General features: G+C 41.8%; 1 protein-coding gene across 1 annotated transcript; it reads left to right on the top strand.

Moving 5' to 3' along the window:
• Positions 1–7,760: 7,760 nt before the first annotated feature.
• On the top strand, positions 7,761–10,969 carry LOC109783339 (anthranilate O-methyltransferase 2). The gene is made up of 4 exons (XM_020341951.4): positions 7,761–7,899; positions 8,007–8,411; positions 9,468–9,737; positions 10,169–10,969. The coding sequence occupies exons 1-4, from the start codon at positions 7,825–7,827 to the stop codon at positions 10,532–10,534; spliced, it is 1,116 nt and encodes a 371-aa protein (XP_020197540.1). The 5' UTR covers positions 7,761–7,824; the 3' UTR covers positions 10,535–10,969.
• Positions 10,970–15,426: the final 4,457 nt, after the last annotated feature.

The raw sequence follows: 15,426 nt of genomic DNA, 5'->3' as shown, positions 1-15,426 counted from the left end.
TTCACTGAGAAGCAAAAGAAGTGAGCTAAGGATTTTTTGACGACACCGTCCCAAGCCGAGCTGAATATGCCTGACGACTATGGACATGAACTTCGTAGGCAAGAAAAAATATTGAAGGAGGAGAAAGAAGAAAGTAAAAAAAGCAGGAAACAAGTTGACCAGCTCGAGATGCAGAATAAACAATCGATCCCCCCGCTCATAGTGAAAGCCGGTCCGGAAGAGGACCCCGAGATCATAGCAGCTGCGGCAGCACTTGGATTGACTGTAGCGAGTGCCATGAAACAAGCGTCCGAGATGGGTTTGACTCTTCGTGCCTCGTTAGGCCTTGAGGATGCGCCAGTATGTGAGATAGCATTACAATATGTGCGGAATGGGCCTCTCGTCGAGCCTGCGCGGGAAAAGAGTCTACCACCACAAATGCGAAATCTGCTACATTGGTACAAGCATTTCATAACATGGGCCGACAAAGAATATGTTTATGCGGATGTTACATAGGAGCATCACACCAAACGGTACTCTGTACAAGTTCATATGAGTGAATTGTTCCAGCTGTTCAATCTGCGCGAGCTCGACAAATCTATCCTGAGTTGCTACGTTCTGTAAGTGATTTATTTCTACCTCATCTCGTTCTTCATTGCCTGCACTATATATATATATTGTCCTAACTATATTGTTGCGTACACTATTATGCAGATTGAAGATTTGGGAATGCAAAATAAGAAACATCCATGATGTTGGGTTCATTGACCCACATATCGTTAATGGACATGTGTTACAAAATCACCCCGAAGACGTGGAGAAAGACTTGTACAAGTTTCTTAGAAAGCATCAACTCAAAAGTCATATTCTATTTCCTTACCATTTCGGGTGAGTGTTTCTCTCTTGTGCCCATTCTCTTTTGTTTACTCCATGCATGATATGTCTAATCGATGAGTTATGCATGACTGTGCATGTAACGTGTCCGCAGGTTCCACTGGATTCTGCTAAATATTGAACTTCACACCTCCAGAGTTCTAATCATGGACTCTATGGATTCAGATTCAAAGCGTTGGGCCGACATGAGAAAAATGCTGCAAAAGTAATTATTTTCAATCATTTGAGCTCTATATCGATCGGTCTCTTTCGTTCATTTTCTAATATCAAGTAACTAATAACTCCCTTGTTCATTTAATTTTCTTTGCCCTGTAGGGTTTGGAGACGGTTCTCAGAAGAAATTGTCGGTGAATTCAAACATGAGCTAGATTTTAGAAGGTTAGTTAATGTGGATAAGCAGCCACCGGGGACCAATCTATGTGGATACTATGTTTGTGAGAACATCCGGAGACACACCTCTGAGCGGAAGGCATCGGATAGCGTGCGGAAGGCGACGGATAACTTGCGGAGGAGGCTTAGTCCAGAAACTCGCTTCTGACCAATTCAAGATGAATTAGCAGGATTTTTCATGAGGGAAGTCATCAATCCTAAAGGAGAACACTATACCGAGGACGAAGAAATTTATATGCATACCCGAGATTGAAACTTGTTCGAAGTTGTATATGGTCATCCATCCTAATTGTGTATGGAAACTTGTTCGAAGTTGTATATGGTCACCCGAGATTGAATATATATTATATATTCCTCTTGAATTCTTCTTGTTCGAAATTTCATATGCATGTATATAGTAGCGTAGAATATGTGTACTGAAACTTCATCAAAATTAAAATAAAACACAAAATAAAATATAAAAGAAATAAAACACTACAAATTAAAAAAAACCCAGGTTTAGGGGGGCTAAAACCCTAAACCTGCGGAGGAGGCCTTTAGTCCCGGTTAGCCACGAGAACCGGGACAAAAGGTCCTCCGCCCCGACGGACTCCTGGCGCCCACGTGGACGGGCCTTTAGTCGCGGTTCGTAAGAGGCGCGACTAAAGGGAGGGAGCCTTTAGTCGCGCATATTTAGTCCCGGTTGCACAGCCGGGATTAATGGCCTTTGCGAACCGGGACTAAAGGCATATTTTCTACTAGTGATGACGTTCCTCGTCTTGCATTTTGGAACTCTAGAACACGCCCAGTATTTTCGTGTCTTCTCCCTTTGACCTGAAATAGCCAATTGTGAAAACAAAAGACAAAGAAAACAACATAGAAAAATTAACCCGAAATAAACCACTACAAAAAGATGAGCAATGACCACTTCACTTTTACTATCACCATCTTTGAGCCTCTTTGGATTGCAAAAAAGAAAAAAACATGGAACAATAAAACAGTGAACTAACTAAGATGTACTTTTTAAAGTGGCATAGGATATCACGTACTATGAATTTCTACATTGTTCCACACAATCTTATGAATAATATATCCACCATGTTACTTCTGACCAAGCGTGCTTAAGAATTACATTAATTAGTATTCAGTTGTCAAGTAATTATTATCCATTACTTCACAACCATGAGAAGCACGAGTATATAAACCACCTACTCTATTTGTCATGAATTGTATATATTATTTCCCTTCTCAGGAACACACATGATCGCGAGCGTACATGTTGCAAAAGAAGATACTGCCACACACACTTAAGCATCCCTGGTGTGAAACATACATATTACTCTTAATTAACTATTGCAAGGTATGAGAGCTTGTCAAACAACCATCTTATTGGGTATCAGACCAAAATCTGACACCATGTCTATTATCACCATCGATGAACTTCAGGACTCAACCGTACCTTCATCTGAATACTCGTACCATTATCCTCAACGACAAGTAGTGAGATAGATTTCTCTTCATCTTCGCAGTTGTATCGAACATCCGTTACAATTCTGATTGTTATGTCAAACATGTTGATCTGAATAGTGTTTGCCTTCAACCCAACATGGTAAGTCAGGCTCCATCTTTCTTTCGTTAGTTAAGCCATGTTTTCTAACAAGGATTTTCATAATTATGTACTTGCAATGGATTTTTCATATTGAAAATTTATGTTATAACATTTTATCACAAAATTCACTGATAGTAGCATAGATTATTTTTTCAGTGCGCTAGCGAATTTTCGTCAAGGACGAGAAACCTATGTTAACTTCATCAATTGTCAATATCACGACTCCAATCCACGTGTGTGCGTGTATGTGCTTAACTCTACGGTGTACTTGGTGTTTATCCAAAACATTAGAATAATTCAAGTTTATCCAAAACATTAGCAAATCTTTTGTAACTTCAATGTAAATTTTTACATATTCAAAAGTAGGTAACTAGACAAACAAGCTAGTACCATATTACCCGGAAGAGGATCCTCTACCGTTCGGCAGCCTGCCGTCCTACCACTGACACGTGGGCCTGTTGAAAACCTGGCCCACATGTCAGCGGCCCAACGTCACCTAGCGCACGGCAGAGGAGCCGTGTCCATATTACCCCAGCAATCTAAATAGAGAGAGTAATTTCTGTAGGGAACATAATTACAAAATGATATGATGGTATGATACGACTACCAGGATAATTAATCTAGTACTTCTACTTCTGAGTTCTTAATAATTTTTCCAAACAACTAAGGGCCAGTTCTTTTGGTGACTTTTCTAGGCTTTTAGAATAAACTCCCCCTACCCTTCTTATTCTAAAAGCCCAACAAAAAAATAGAAGTCTAAGAGTCATATCTTAATTAGTAGGCTTCTAAAAAATAAATTTGGTTGGGCTTCTAGAATAAGCTAGATAAGAGGCAGCTTATTCCAGCTTATTCTAAAAGCCAGCAAAAGAACTAGCCCTAAACCATGTATCAAGGAGGATCAGCGGACATCCTTAAAATTTTACCAGTGAAAAACACATCAGGGTAAATGGCCGTCCTAGCTTACCAGCTACCTAAGCTTAGATACACGATATTTCATTATCAATATTACCCACCAAGCTGCTTATTTGTATTTCTATCGTTTCCTTCTAGTCTATGTTGCCTTGTAAGTTGTTCTTAAAAACCTTTTGTATCCAACGTTTGAGGGGTTTTATTAACTTAAATCTAAGTGTTCCCAAATTTTGTCTAAAATATAACCAACCATTCCAAAATACTAACGAGCACTAAATATGAGAGAAATTTAGCGAGCAATATGCATAAATAATTAAAATTAACATGATATATATAAATAATCATTTGATATATTTAATATATGAAGTGTTATACCTACCAAACGTTCTGATTATAGTTATAGATCCGAACGACCCTCCATGCGCATGATCTCCTTCATAGCAGTTGCATGCATGCATTAGTTTTTTGAAAAAAGCTGCATGCAAGAGACACATTCAACACATTCCTTCTCCTAATTGTTCCATGCATGCATATAGGACGAAAAATGCTGATGTCATCTGAGATTCCACCAAATTCAAAGATTCAAAATGTTTTATAGCTCTAACCATCATTTTGATTGAAAAATTGTTTTCACATAAAAAATTCGTCGCGACAAGGTCTTCAAAATTAGATCACATGTTGGTATATTCCGACGACAATTTTTTGGGTAAAAAGTTACCACGTCTAGGCTAAGTAAGTTATCACGTTTGCAGTGTGTATATTATCATGTTGTTTGCATAGAAGTTACCGGGGCATAAAAATGGTTCCTCCAACCTTCTTTCCACATGCATATGCATGCAGTAGTAGGCAAAATCCTAATGTCATCTAGGTTTTTCCAATTTGAAAATTCAAAATATTTGGTAGCTCAAACCCTCGATTCGATTCAAATTCGTTTTTCACTACTAAATATCGCGACAAAATCTTCAAAATTAGATCTCATGTTGATATGTTTCGATAATTTTTTTTGTTAAAAGTTACCATACTTAGGCTACATAAATTACCATGTCATTGTGTTTACATTGAAGTTGTCTGGGTAAGTTTCAACAACTTTTTGATGGGTCACAATTACCACGGTTATGTATGTTATCGAGTATGCATTCGTATATTGCCATTTTATTTACACATAAGTTACCGGGGGTATTTCAATAACTTTTTTCCACTCGTTGAAATTATCATGGTGTTTTGTACATAAATTATCAGATCTATGATGCGTATATTATCATGCTATTTACATATAAGTTATCGGTGTATGTTTCAACAACAATTTCCTCTCGGGTCAAAATTATCATGGTGTTTGTATGCAAGTTATCATGTCTGTGGTGCGGAAAATACCATGCTATTTTACACATAAGTTATGGGGGGGGGGGGGTATATTTCAACAACTTTTTCCCCTCGGGTCAAAGTTAGCACAGTGTTTATGCGCAAGTTATCATGTCTACTGTGCATAAAATACCATGCTATTTACGCATAAGTTATCAGAGGTAAGTTTCAACAACAAAAAATTCCCTGAATGAAAGTTAGCACGGTGTTTTCATGTATGTTATCATGATGTTTTTACATAAGCTATCAGGTTGGTGGTGCGTAAATTACCATGTCATTTACAAAAAAGCTACCGGGGTATGTTTGAATAATTTATTTTTTTGGGTCAAAGTTATCACGATATTTTTACATAAGTTATCAGGTTGTGGTGCATAAATTACCATGCCGTTTACACAAAGTTACCGGAGTCTGTTTCGGTAACTTTTTTGCCGGGTCAAAGTCCGTGTTGATACAAAGTCTCGATTATAATAGCAAACAAAAGCATTGATTTTCTAGTTTTGGTTGTTTGGTTCAAAAATGATGCACTAGGAAAAATCCAAGAAATTATTTTTGCCTTATTTTGAGGATATATGAAAGTATAGAATGTTTAGCTATCTAATTTCTATGTTTCGAACAACAATTATAATTGGTTGTGTTGGTTAGTAAGTTTGGGCATATAGAACATATACCTTGGAGTACACGGGTTCCGGTCCTCCTTCTTGTTTATTTTTCTCGCTAGAGTTCCACTTAGTGCATGCATGCGATCGGTTCATTAATATATACTCCCTCCGTTCCTAAATATAAGTCTTTGCAGAGATTACACTATGGACCACATACGGATGTATATAGATGCATTTAGAGTTTACATTCACTCATTTTGCTCCGTATGTAGTCCATAATGAAATCTCTACAAAGACTTATATTTAGGAACTGAGGGAGTATTTTTGAAACCTGATCGGTCCATTAATTAGGGCCGACATAATTAAGACGACCCATTCATCACACCATTTAATACAGGACCACGGGAGAAAATTAGCGCTGGCATAATTAAGGTGATCCATTAATCGCCCATTAAATATTAGCACTGGCATAATTAAGGCGATCCATTAATCGCCCATTAAATGCGAGATCACGGGAGGAAATTAACGCCAAGCGGCTCGTTCTCGGATCTGGAACGGAGGGCATCGCAAGCGGTCGGATCTTTTCTTAAAAACAAAACGTTTGGAAAATACAAATTTCGTTGATATATAAAGTAGAGGCAGAGGATAGAAATACTATAATACTATAATAATGATACTCATGATTTCAACAATTGGAAGTATTTTATTGTTGCCCGTCATTTTTCTTCCTTTTCAGTTTGGTCCTTGTTCTAAGATTTTTCTTCTGGTTTTGCTTACCCTCTTTCATATATATTTCTCCTGGCTTCCCCATTGACTTTTTTCTCTCATATTATTTTTTAATTAATTTTATTCATATTCTGATATTGTGTTTTATCCTGTTTTTCTTATGCTAATTTCATAATTTTCCACGTTCTCTATGTTTTTCACCTGTCTACCCAACAACAATGTTTGCCAGCAATATGGATATATGGATGGAAAACTCTGCGCGGGGCAAACTGTAGTAGACTGACCAAACAATAGATCACACAATTATGCATTAGATAACTATAAAAATTTGGAAGACACAGTAAGCTAGGCAAGTCTGCAGAAGACAATTATTGTGCAGTAGAGTACAACTAAGGAATGTAATGGACAACAACAAAAAATGCATTACCTGCTTAATTAATAACATTGCTAAACATGCATAAAATGTAGAAGTAAAAATATTTAGCAGAGATACTACTATGCAGTAGACAACAGTGTACAGTATATGCAGTAAATAAAAAAAATATACGAAGCAAAGCTTTCAGCCTGCTTTATATATAAAGCAAACTGCCACGAGCAAAACCAAGCTCTAGGAAGTTACCAACACACACATAACACCAAAGTACACAAATAAGAGGTACCACACAAGAGTGTTCTACTGAGGGCACAACTCAACAAGCCCAAAAGAAATAATAGAGCCCACACATAAGAAAAATATATCAAAACATATTCCAGTGAAAGCTTGTTTTGAAGTTTACATTAGAATGTATATAACAGAACGGGTCATAATATCACCCTGGTTGTGGTTTTCTTAAGTTCCCAAATTGGTTGTAAAATGTTGATAACTCATCTTCTTTGGAAGTTAGCTGTTCAAATGAAGAAATACATGAAGATGGGAGTTTTGATCATAAATAATGTAATGAGCGTCATGAGAATGCAACGGTTTTAACTATCCGTAAAACTAGTTCTGAAGCTGTTCAAATGAACTCATGCATGCTTTTAGTTTATCTGAAAATTATTGCTCTTGTGTCCTTTGCGGCGAGAGATAACACCGTATGCTAGCTGATGCAGGCATTGTACAGCATGATTGCTTGACAAAACCACAAAAAATCACTATCTCCTCTTTCCGAACACTTAATGGGCGGCTATTCACGTCATTGTTTTGTGGACTCTCCCAAGTTCAGAGCATTCTTAGTCAAAGTGACCAGTCAAGTTAAATACTCCGTGTGTAGGAAGCCAGTAGAGTGAGAGAGAAAAACAGGTCATCATTGGCTCTCTATAAATGATAGAGCCGTTGTGGTATCACTCAACACATCCAGCCCCAACTTGTGAAGCTAATAATCATCACTTGTGAGACTAGCTATGAAGACAGGGAGCGGCGTTCGCATGGCTACTGGCAACGGGGAGAACAGCTACGCCGCAAACTCCAGGCTCCAAGTCCGTAGCTTGCACTGCTGCAATTTACTGTCGTTTCATGTACAAATATATAAGCACTGCAAGCTAGTAGCAGCTCTTAATTTGCCATGTTTCATGCATGTATGCAGGAGAAGGCCATTTTGGAGACAAGGCCGATGCTTCGCAAGGCCATAGAAGAGGTGTACAAGTCGCTCTCCGACCGAAGGAGCACGATGGTCGTCGCCGACCTCGGCTGCTCGTCGGGCCCGAACACTCTGCGTGTCGTCTCCGAGGTGATCGGCGCGGTCCAGTTCTACACTCGGAAATCGGAAGAACAACGGCGTGCTGTGGAGGTGCAGTTTTTCCTGAATGACCTGCCGGGGAATGATTTCAACCTCGTCTTCCGGTCACTGGAGCAACTTGAAGATCTCGGCGGCAAAGAGACGCAGCCCTACTATGTGGCAGGCCTGCCGGGATCCTACTACACGAAGCTTTTCCCTTCCCGGAGCGTCCATTTCTTCCACTCGTCCTACTCCCTCATGTGGCGCTCTAAGGTATGCATGCATCATGTTGTCTGCAACGTGATAATTATGTCCTTGCTAGCATTGTTCAAGTTTTAGTTAATTAACGATGTGTAACATCGTTGTTCGCTAACCCAAGCTTTATTTATGTGGGCGTTGTCAGATATGAATGAACAAAACATGTTAGGTATTGGATCAACTCCAAGATATATTGTTCGGTCCATATTAATTTTAGGTGTGGTGGATCATAGATCTGAAGGGCACAATGTGAATGCAACTATGCAAGGCATACTATTAAATTATAGAGAATGGTCCCTGATTGGAAAATTTTGTCGCCATAGTTGCAAAACTATGGAATATGCATGTGGAAAGTTCACGTGGCAACATGACAAAATTTTAAAAACAAAAGCATAAGTGTTAACAAAAAAATACAATAATATAAATATAATTTCAATGAGTATAAACCTATTGGATTAAAGTTTACTATGTACTTCCTATATATTTAGTCCAGGGTAGCACTTTCCGTAATTGTTTGTATGCTATAATATCCGTTTATTTACAATATATCGCACTAAAATGAGCTATGGTAGTTCCCCCTTTCTTTCATTTTACTTTCCATATCAAAGAAGTTACGCATGCCAGGGAGGAGCTATGATATGGGTTGTTTAGGCTAGAGGTGGTGCTATTGGTTCAAGCTAGGGCTGCAGGACGGCCTCCGGCAAAGACCCGCAAAACAACCAGCTGCTAATACAAATTAATCAAAGGCACTCTAATCCTGCGCTGCTTTGCATGCATCCCTAGTTCATGCACCCGCTAGTCATAAATGCTCATGCATACGGTGGCTTGCTAGTACTCCTTAGTCGTCGGCCTAATACGCGATGTAATATTAAAAAACAGAAGAAAAAAAACTAAAATGCAACGTAAATTGAAATGCAGAGAATAAGTCGATGTCCGTGCATAGTAGTACTAACAATGATCAAAGATAAAAGTCACTAGTCAGCGCTCTAAAGCACTTTAATTTTCTACTAGGGATCAGTGATTAATCGTTCGACTACTTTATTAATAATGCTACGATTCTTAATTACCTAGGTCCCCGAGGAACTATCAAGCTGCACTCACGTGAACGAAGGCAACATCTACATTGGAAAGACTACCCCACCTATTGTGATTAAGCTGCTCCAAGACCAGTTCAAAACGGACTTTGAGTTGTTCCTTACACTGCGCTCCAGAGAGCTTGTCAATGGAGGCCGAATGTTGCTAACATTTCTTGGAAGAAATAGTGAAGAGATGATGATGCATGGGGACGTTAGCACCTTATTTGAATTGGTTGCCAAATCTCTCCAGTCTCTGGTCCTAAAGGTACTTAAGTACATGTTGGGATTTGCTTTGTTTGCCAGTAACGATTACGCCATGTTACTCTTTAATAACAAACTTATAATTGCTTATCTAACTAGATATATGCTCCTAAGTTAATTCATTCTCCCCGCAAAAAGAAATTAAGTTAATTCATTCTAGCATGGAAACTTTCCATGAACAAAATTTCATGTGTGTAAGACAGTGACATATATTATTGCATGAGGAACATACAAAGTGGAAGTACACATTCTCGAAAAGGAAAAGAAAATTGGCAAGTGATATTTAAAAGTGTGGGAAAAAGAATTCATGTGCAAATTAATACAATAATTACATTGGATTTCATTGATAAAAAAACCTAAAGAAGAACGTCTGTACAAAATAAGAGTTCTCATTCGGTACACTCTTATCTAAAATATCATTGGGTTGGATGACAGGGCCGTGTGGAGAAGGAGAAGCTAGACTCATTCAACCTGCCATACTACGCTCCATCGGTGAAAGAAGTGAAGGCATTGATCAATGAGAGTAAGCTCTTTGATATCGAGCATGTCAGACTCTTTCAATCCAACTGGGATCCTCAGGACGACTTAGACAGTGATGTGGTACTAGACTGTGCTAGCAGCGGGGCAAATGTAGCCAAGTGCATAAGGGCCGTGTTGGAGCCACTGATAGTAGACCACTTTGGAGTTGACATTATTGAGGAGTTATTCATGGTGTATGCTTCTGTCGTTGCAAAGCATCTGGAGAAAGCAAAGGCTAAGTACCCCATCATCGTGGCATCCTTGAAGAAGGCCAGGCATTGAACTGACACAAAGTTCACTGCAAAAGGAAAAGGCCACACAGCTTAACTGGTGGAATATGCTGAACATTATAAGGTTGACACATACTATGGTTAAATATTACATATGTGTGATTCTCAAAAAAAATTACATATGTGTTGCTCACCTGTTTTATCTCTCTTTTGTGCTCTATAATGAAAATTACAGAATTTGTAAAGTCGTAAATAAATTTAAGTAGCAATGGTCGATAATCATCCCAGAACATCTCGTGTATTTAATCAAGGGAGCAAAGACAAATGTTCCATTGTGAAAATGCTCATAATACCATATGTTTCTCTCTCACAGATGCAGAGGCCGGGGTATATCCTTCTTCTCTTAAAAAAACATATGTTTCTCTCTCAGTCACACACACAAGCAAACCTATGAAGCTTCGTAGTGGCGGCTGCAATCACGAGCGCTCACTCGTGTTGGGATCTGTCCCGTCCCCTTACCCCTTTTGTATTTTTATTTTATAAGTAGTTTGATACTTATTTCCTCTTATAGAGAAAAATGGACCACGCTGTCTGCAAGAGGACAGTAGTGCAGCACTAGGCTGGCACAATGGCAGTCCCGGCAGGCAGGGCACACCCCACCTTCGGCTCCAACGGTTCTTGAATGGTTTTGGAGAACTGTCCACCGAAGCCACATATCTCTCCTGGTCACAACGGTTCCAAGATGATTTTTTAGTTAGTTCTTATATTTTCCTGGCAACATGTTTCCTGTGTCATGGTGATTCACTTGGCTATTCACAAACTCCCCCGTACCGTTTCGTAATTAGGATTGGGGAGGCCGCACTACCCCTAACGTGATAAGTGTACTAATGTGATGAACTTTTCTAAAATCCATTTTTTATAACGAATATTATTACATGGGAGTGTACATCCCCCCCCCCCTCCCCTCCCAACACCAGCGTGATCCCACATGGCATTTTTTTAAAACCTAATCGCTGGATGGCCATGAACAGTTACCAGCCCTGCGCCGACCAGCTTTTTTCTATGGTCATGCTTATGGATATGCTATCTGATAGACCCGTGAATAGGTACCAGCCATGCGTGCTGCGCCGGCCACATTGTGGAAAAGGAGACCCGTGAGGAACAGCAGGACAACGAGCCCACTAGTAGAAAAAGGATCAAATGTCAAGCACATTAGTGCCGGTTTGCTTTTGAGCCGGCACTAATGTGTGCATTAGTGCCGGTTCCAACGGCTAGCCAGCCGCTTTCATTAGTACCGGTTCGTGGCCGACCTTTAGCACCGGTTCGTGCCACGGACCGGTACTAAAATGAGTGATGGCAGGATGTTGTCAGTCCGGGGCCCCTCCAGCACCTTTAGTACCGGTTCATGGCACGAACCGGTGCTAAAGGTCGTCCTACATAAATCCTTCGTCCACCCGAGCTCGCTCTGTTCTTCCCCTTTCCCCTCTCCTCTCTGTTCTTCCCCTCTTCCTCTCGAGCTCATCACACATTTTGCCCAAAATTTGTCAAGATTTGAAGGCCCCCATCCATTCAAATGATCACAAAGGTTAGCAACTTTGTCCTTTCATCTCTCATTACTAGATTAGCTCTTGCAATGCTTTGTATAGTGATTAATTTATGAGTTTAGTAATTTGATAGAAAATATATGTGCTAGTATTTTATTTATATGCAATTTGTGGTCAAAACTAACACTTAGCTTGCATATGTAGGTGTGGTTTACTTAGTGCCTTCTAAATCTCCGTCGTAACCACAGTCAATCGCCCGCACCGTTCCGTCGCCGGCACCACCTTGTGGTGAGCCTCTTGTTCATGAATGTTTTACATTACCAAATTGATGTTTGTGTGATTTGGATATATAGTTACTCGTATAATTATCTTACCCGTACGTTGTTTGTTATACATAGTGCCATGGTTTTGATATCCGTCCCCGTCGGCCCTCGTCCTTGTTATGATTCGGATGTGGTATATTCTCTTTTAAATCTAGTTGTTGCATTTCGTGTTTATGACAAATTATGCCCATCAAGTTGACATAGATATTTTTGTCTAGGAGGTTTGTGAACCGGAAATTCCAACCGACCCTATTGTCGAGAGGTTAAATTTAGTTGGAAAAGAAAACGAGTATTTGAAAGAAAAATTGAAAAGAATTGAGGGGGAGAAGATGGAATTGGAGTTGCATGTTGCCGATGTCGTCGATGATCACAAGATCAAGATGGAGAAAATGCGCTTGAAGATTAGAAAGATTAGAAAATATGCCATTGATAGTGAGGCTTGGTATTGTTATGCTATTGGATCAATTGTTACCTTAGTTGCGATCTTGATCGCATTTGTTGCTGCATTTAAATTCTTTAGTTAGAGAGTTATTTGTTTGTTGCATTTAAGTCTTGTATGAACTTTATGTATGAACTTGTATTAATTTGGTCTATTCGGTGTTGTGTAATGAAGATGAGCCGACAATGGATGTACGATGACCGATGCTCTCCTGAGTTCATTAATGGTGTGCAAACTTTTCTGCTTGCAGCTGAGGCAAACAAGCGGGCGGATGGTTTTATGCCTTGTCCATGTTTAGTCCGTAAGAATGATCACAATTACTCTACGTTAAGAACCATTCACGTCCACCTGTTTAAGTCCGGTTTCATACCCCACTATAATGTTTGGACCAAGCACGGAGAAAGAGGGGTTATTTTTTTTAGAAAAGGAGGATGACCCCCGGCCTCTGCATCTGGGAGATGCATACGGCCATTTTATTGATTATTCTCGAGGACCTTACAAGGTAGTACAACAATATGTCTGAATCCGCCATCTTGGCAACATCTGCCGCTACTCCAATCCATATGTTGAAGGGGTGCAAGCTGGGCCAAATACCCAGACCTCTCACCTAAGCCTAACATCTAAAGCCGGAGGCCTCGACCGAGCCACATACCGGGTCCGGGGCACAAACCGGTCTGACGCACTCACATGTGTCGTCGCCGCCATCTTCCACTAGTCCATCTTCAGAGCAGATTGAGGTGTGCCAATCTTGGTAGGTGCCTCCGCCATCGACGTCACCATGACGCCAAACGACAACCTCCACCTACGTGAGTCCATCTCCAAGCAACGGACGCAGATCCATGCTAGGATAGGGCCGCACCACCGCCGTCGCCCACCACCCACAAGCGCCACCCAGCCCCAAGGTTCCCAAAGCGGCGCCTTCAAGAAGGGAACGGCGCCGTGAGCGCCGTCGCCGCCCAACAAAGTTAGGGCTTTCGCCCGGGAGACCTAGGGGAAGGGGAAGTGAGGGGATCAGTCCGTACTGATGCCTCCAAGGAGGGGAACGGCGCCCTCAGACGTCGCCGTCGATGCGGCCGGCCATGGCCGACCAGGGATTTCTCCCGAACTAGATCCCCGCCACCAGCAGCGCCTCCTGTACAGAACCGGCGACCCAAGGAAGCGCGGCCCGACAAGGTTGGCCCGCACGCCAAACAGGGGAGGAGGGGAGACGCCAGATCGCGCGCACCGGCCACCGCAAAAACCGCCGCCGGCCGCCAACGACCACCGGATTCCGCCGCCCGCGCGGCCGGGACGCCAGATCCACCGCCCGCACGGCTGCTAGCCGGCCGTGCCTTGCCAATGAAGCCGCCGCTCCAGATCCGGGGTTCCCCACGCTGAGGCAGGGCAACCGAGGCCCCGCCGCCACCATCCTTGGTGCCCCGGGCTTGCCCGGCGGCTGCCTCAGGCGGCGGCGAGGAAGGGAAGAGGAGGAGGGGCGGCTAGGGAGGAGGAGGGAGCCGAAAGAAAGAGGGGTTATGATGGAAGACAATGAAGAAGAAGAGAACGACGACAGCTATCCTGGCCATGGGTTCCCTGAATACGATGATACAACAATGGGGGAAGAAGCTGAGCTGGCAATGCGGGAAGAAGCTGAAGAAGAGGCATCAGATGAGCCCGCTGATGATCTAGGTCGGGCCATTGCCGATGCAAAGAGAAACTGCGCAAGTGATTTGGAGAAGAAGAAGTTGCAGCGCATGTTAGAGGATCACAAGAAATTGTTGTACCCGAATTGCGAAGCTGACAAGAAAAAGTTGGGCACCACACTGGAATTGCTGCAATGGAAGGCAGAGAATGGTGTATCTGACAAGGTATTTGGAAAGTTGCTAGTAATGATAAAGAATATGCTTCCAAAGGACAACGAATTGCCCGAGAGTACGTACGAAGCAAAGAAGGCTGTCTGCCCTCTAGGGTTAGAGGTGCAGAAGATACATGCATGCCCTAATGACTGCATCCTCTACCGCGGTGCGTACAAGGATCTGAACGCATGCCCGGTATGCGGTGCATTGCGCTATAAGATCAGGCGCGATGACCCTGGTGATGTCGAGGGCGAGCGCCCCAGGAAGAAGATTCCTGCCAAGGTGATGTGGTATGCTCCTATAATACCACGGCTGAAACGTTTGTTCCAAAACAAAGAGCATGCCAAGGTGATGCGATAGCACAGAGAAGACCGTAAGAAAGACGGAAATTTGAGAGTACCCGCTGACGGGTCGCAGTGGAGAAAATTTGAGAGAAAGTACAGGAAGGAGTTTGCAGATGACGCAAGGAACGTATGGTTTGGTCTAAGCGCAGATGGCATTAATCCTTTTGGGGAGCAGAGCAGCAACCATAGCACCTGGCCTGTGACTCTATGTTTGTATATCCTTCCTCCTTGGTTGTGCATGAAGCGGAAGTTCATTATGATGCCAGTGCTCATCCAAGGCCCTAAGCAACCCGGCAACGACATTGATGTGTACCTAAGGCCATTAGTTGAAGAACTCTTACAGCTGTGGAATGGAACAGGTGTACGTGCGTGGGATGAGCACATGGGGGGAGAATTTGACCTAAAGGCCTTGCTGTTCGTGACCATCAATGATTGGCCTGCTCTCAGTAACCTTTCAGG

The sequence above is a fragment of the Aegilops tauschii genome, chromosome 7, assembly GCF_002575655.3.
Source record: "Aegilops tauschii subsp. strangulata cultivar AL8/78 chromosome 7, Aet v6.0, whole genome shotgun sequence".
In the NCBI taxonomy this organism is placed as follows: domain Eukaryota; kingdom Viridiplantae; phylum Streptophyta; class Magnoliopsida; order Poales; family Poaceae; genus Aegilops; species Aegilops tauschii.
This window is presented reverse-complemented; position numbering and strand designations above follow the sequence as displayed.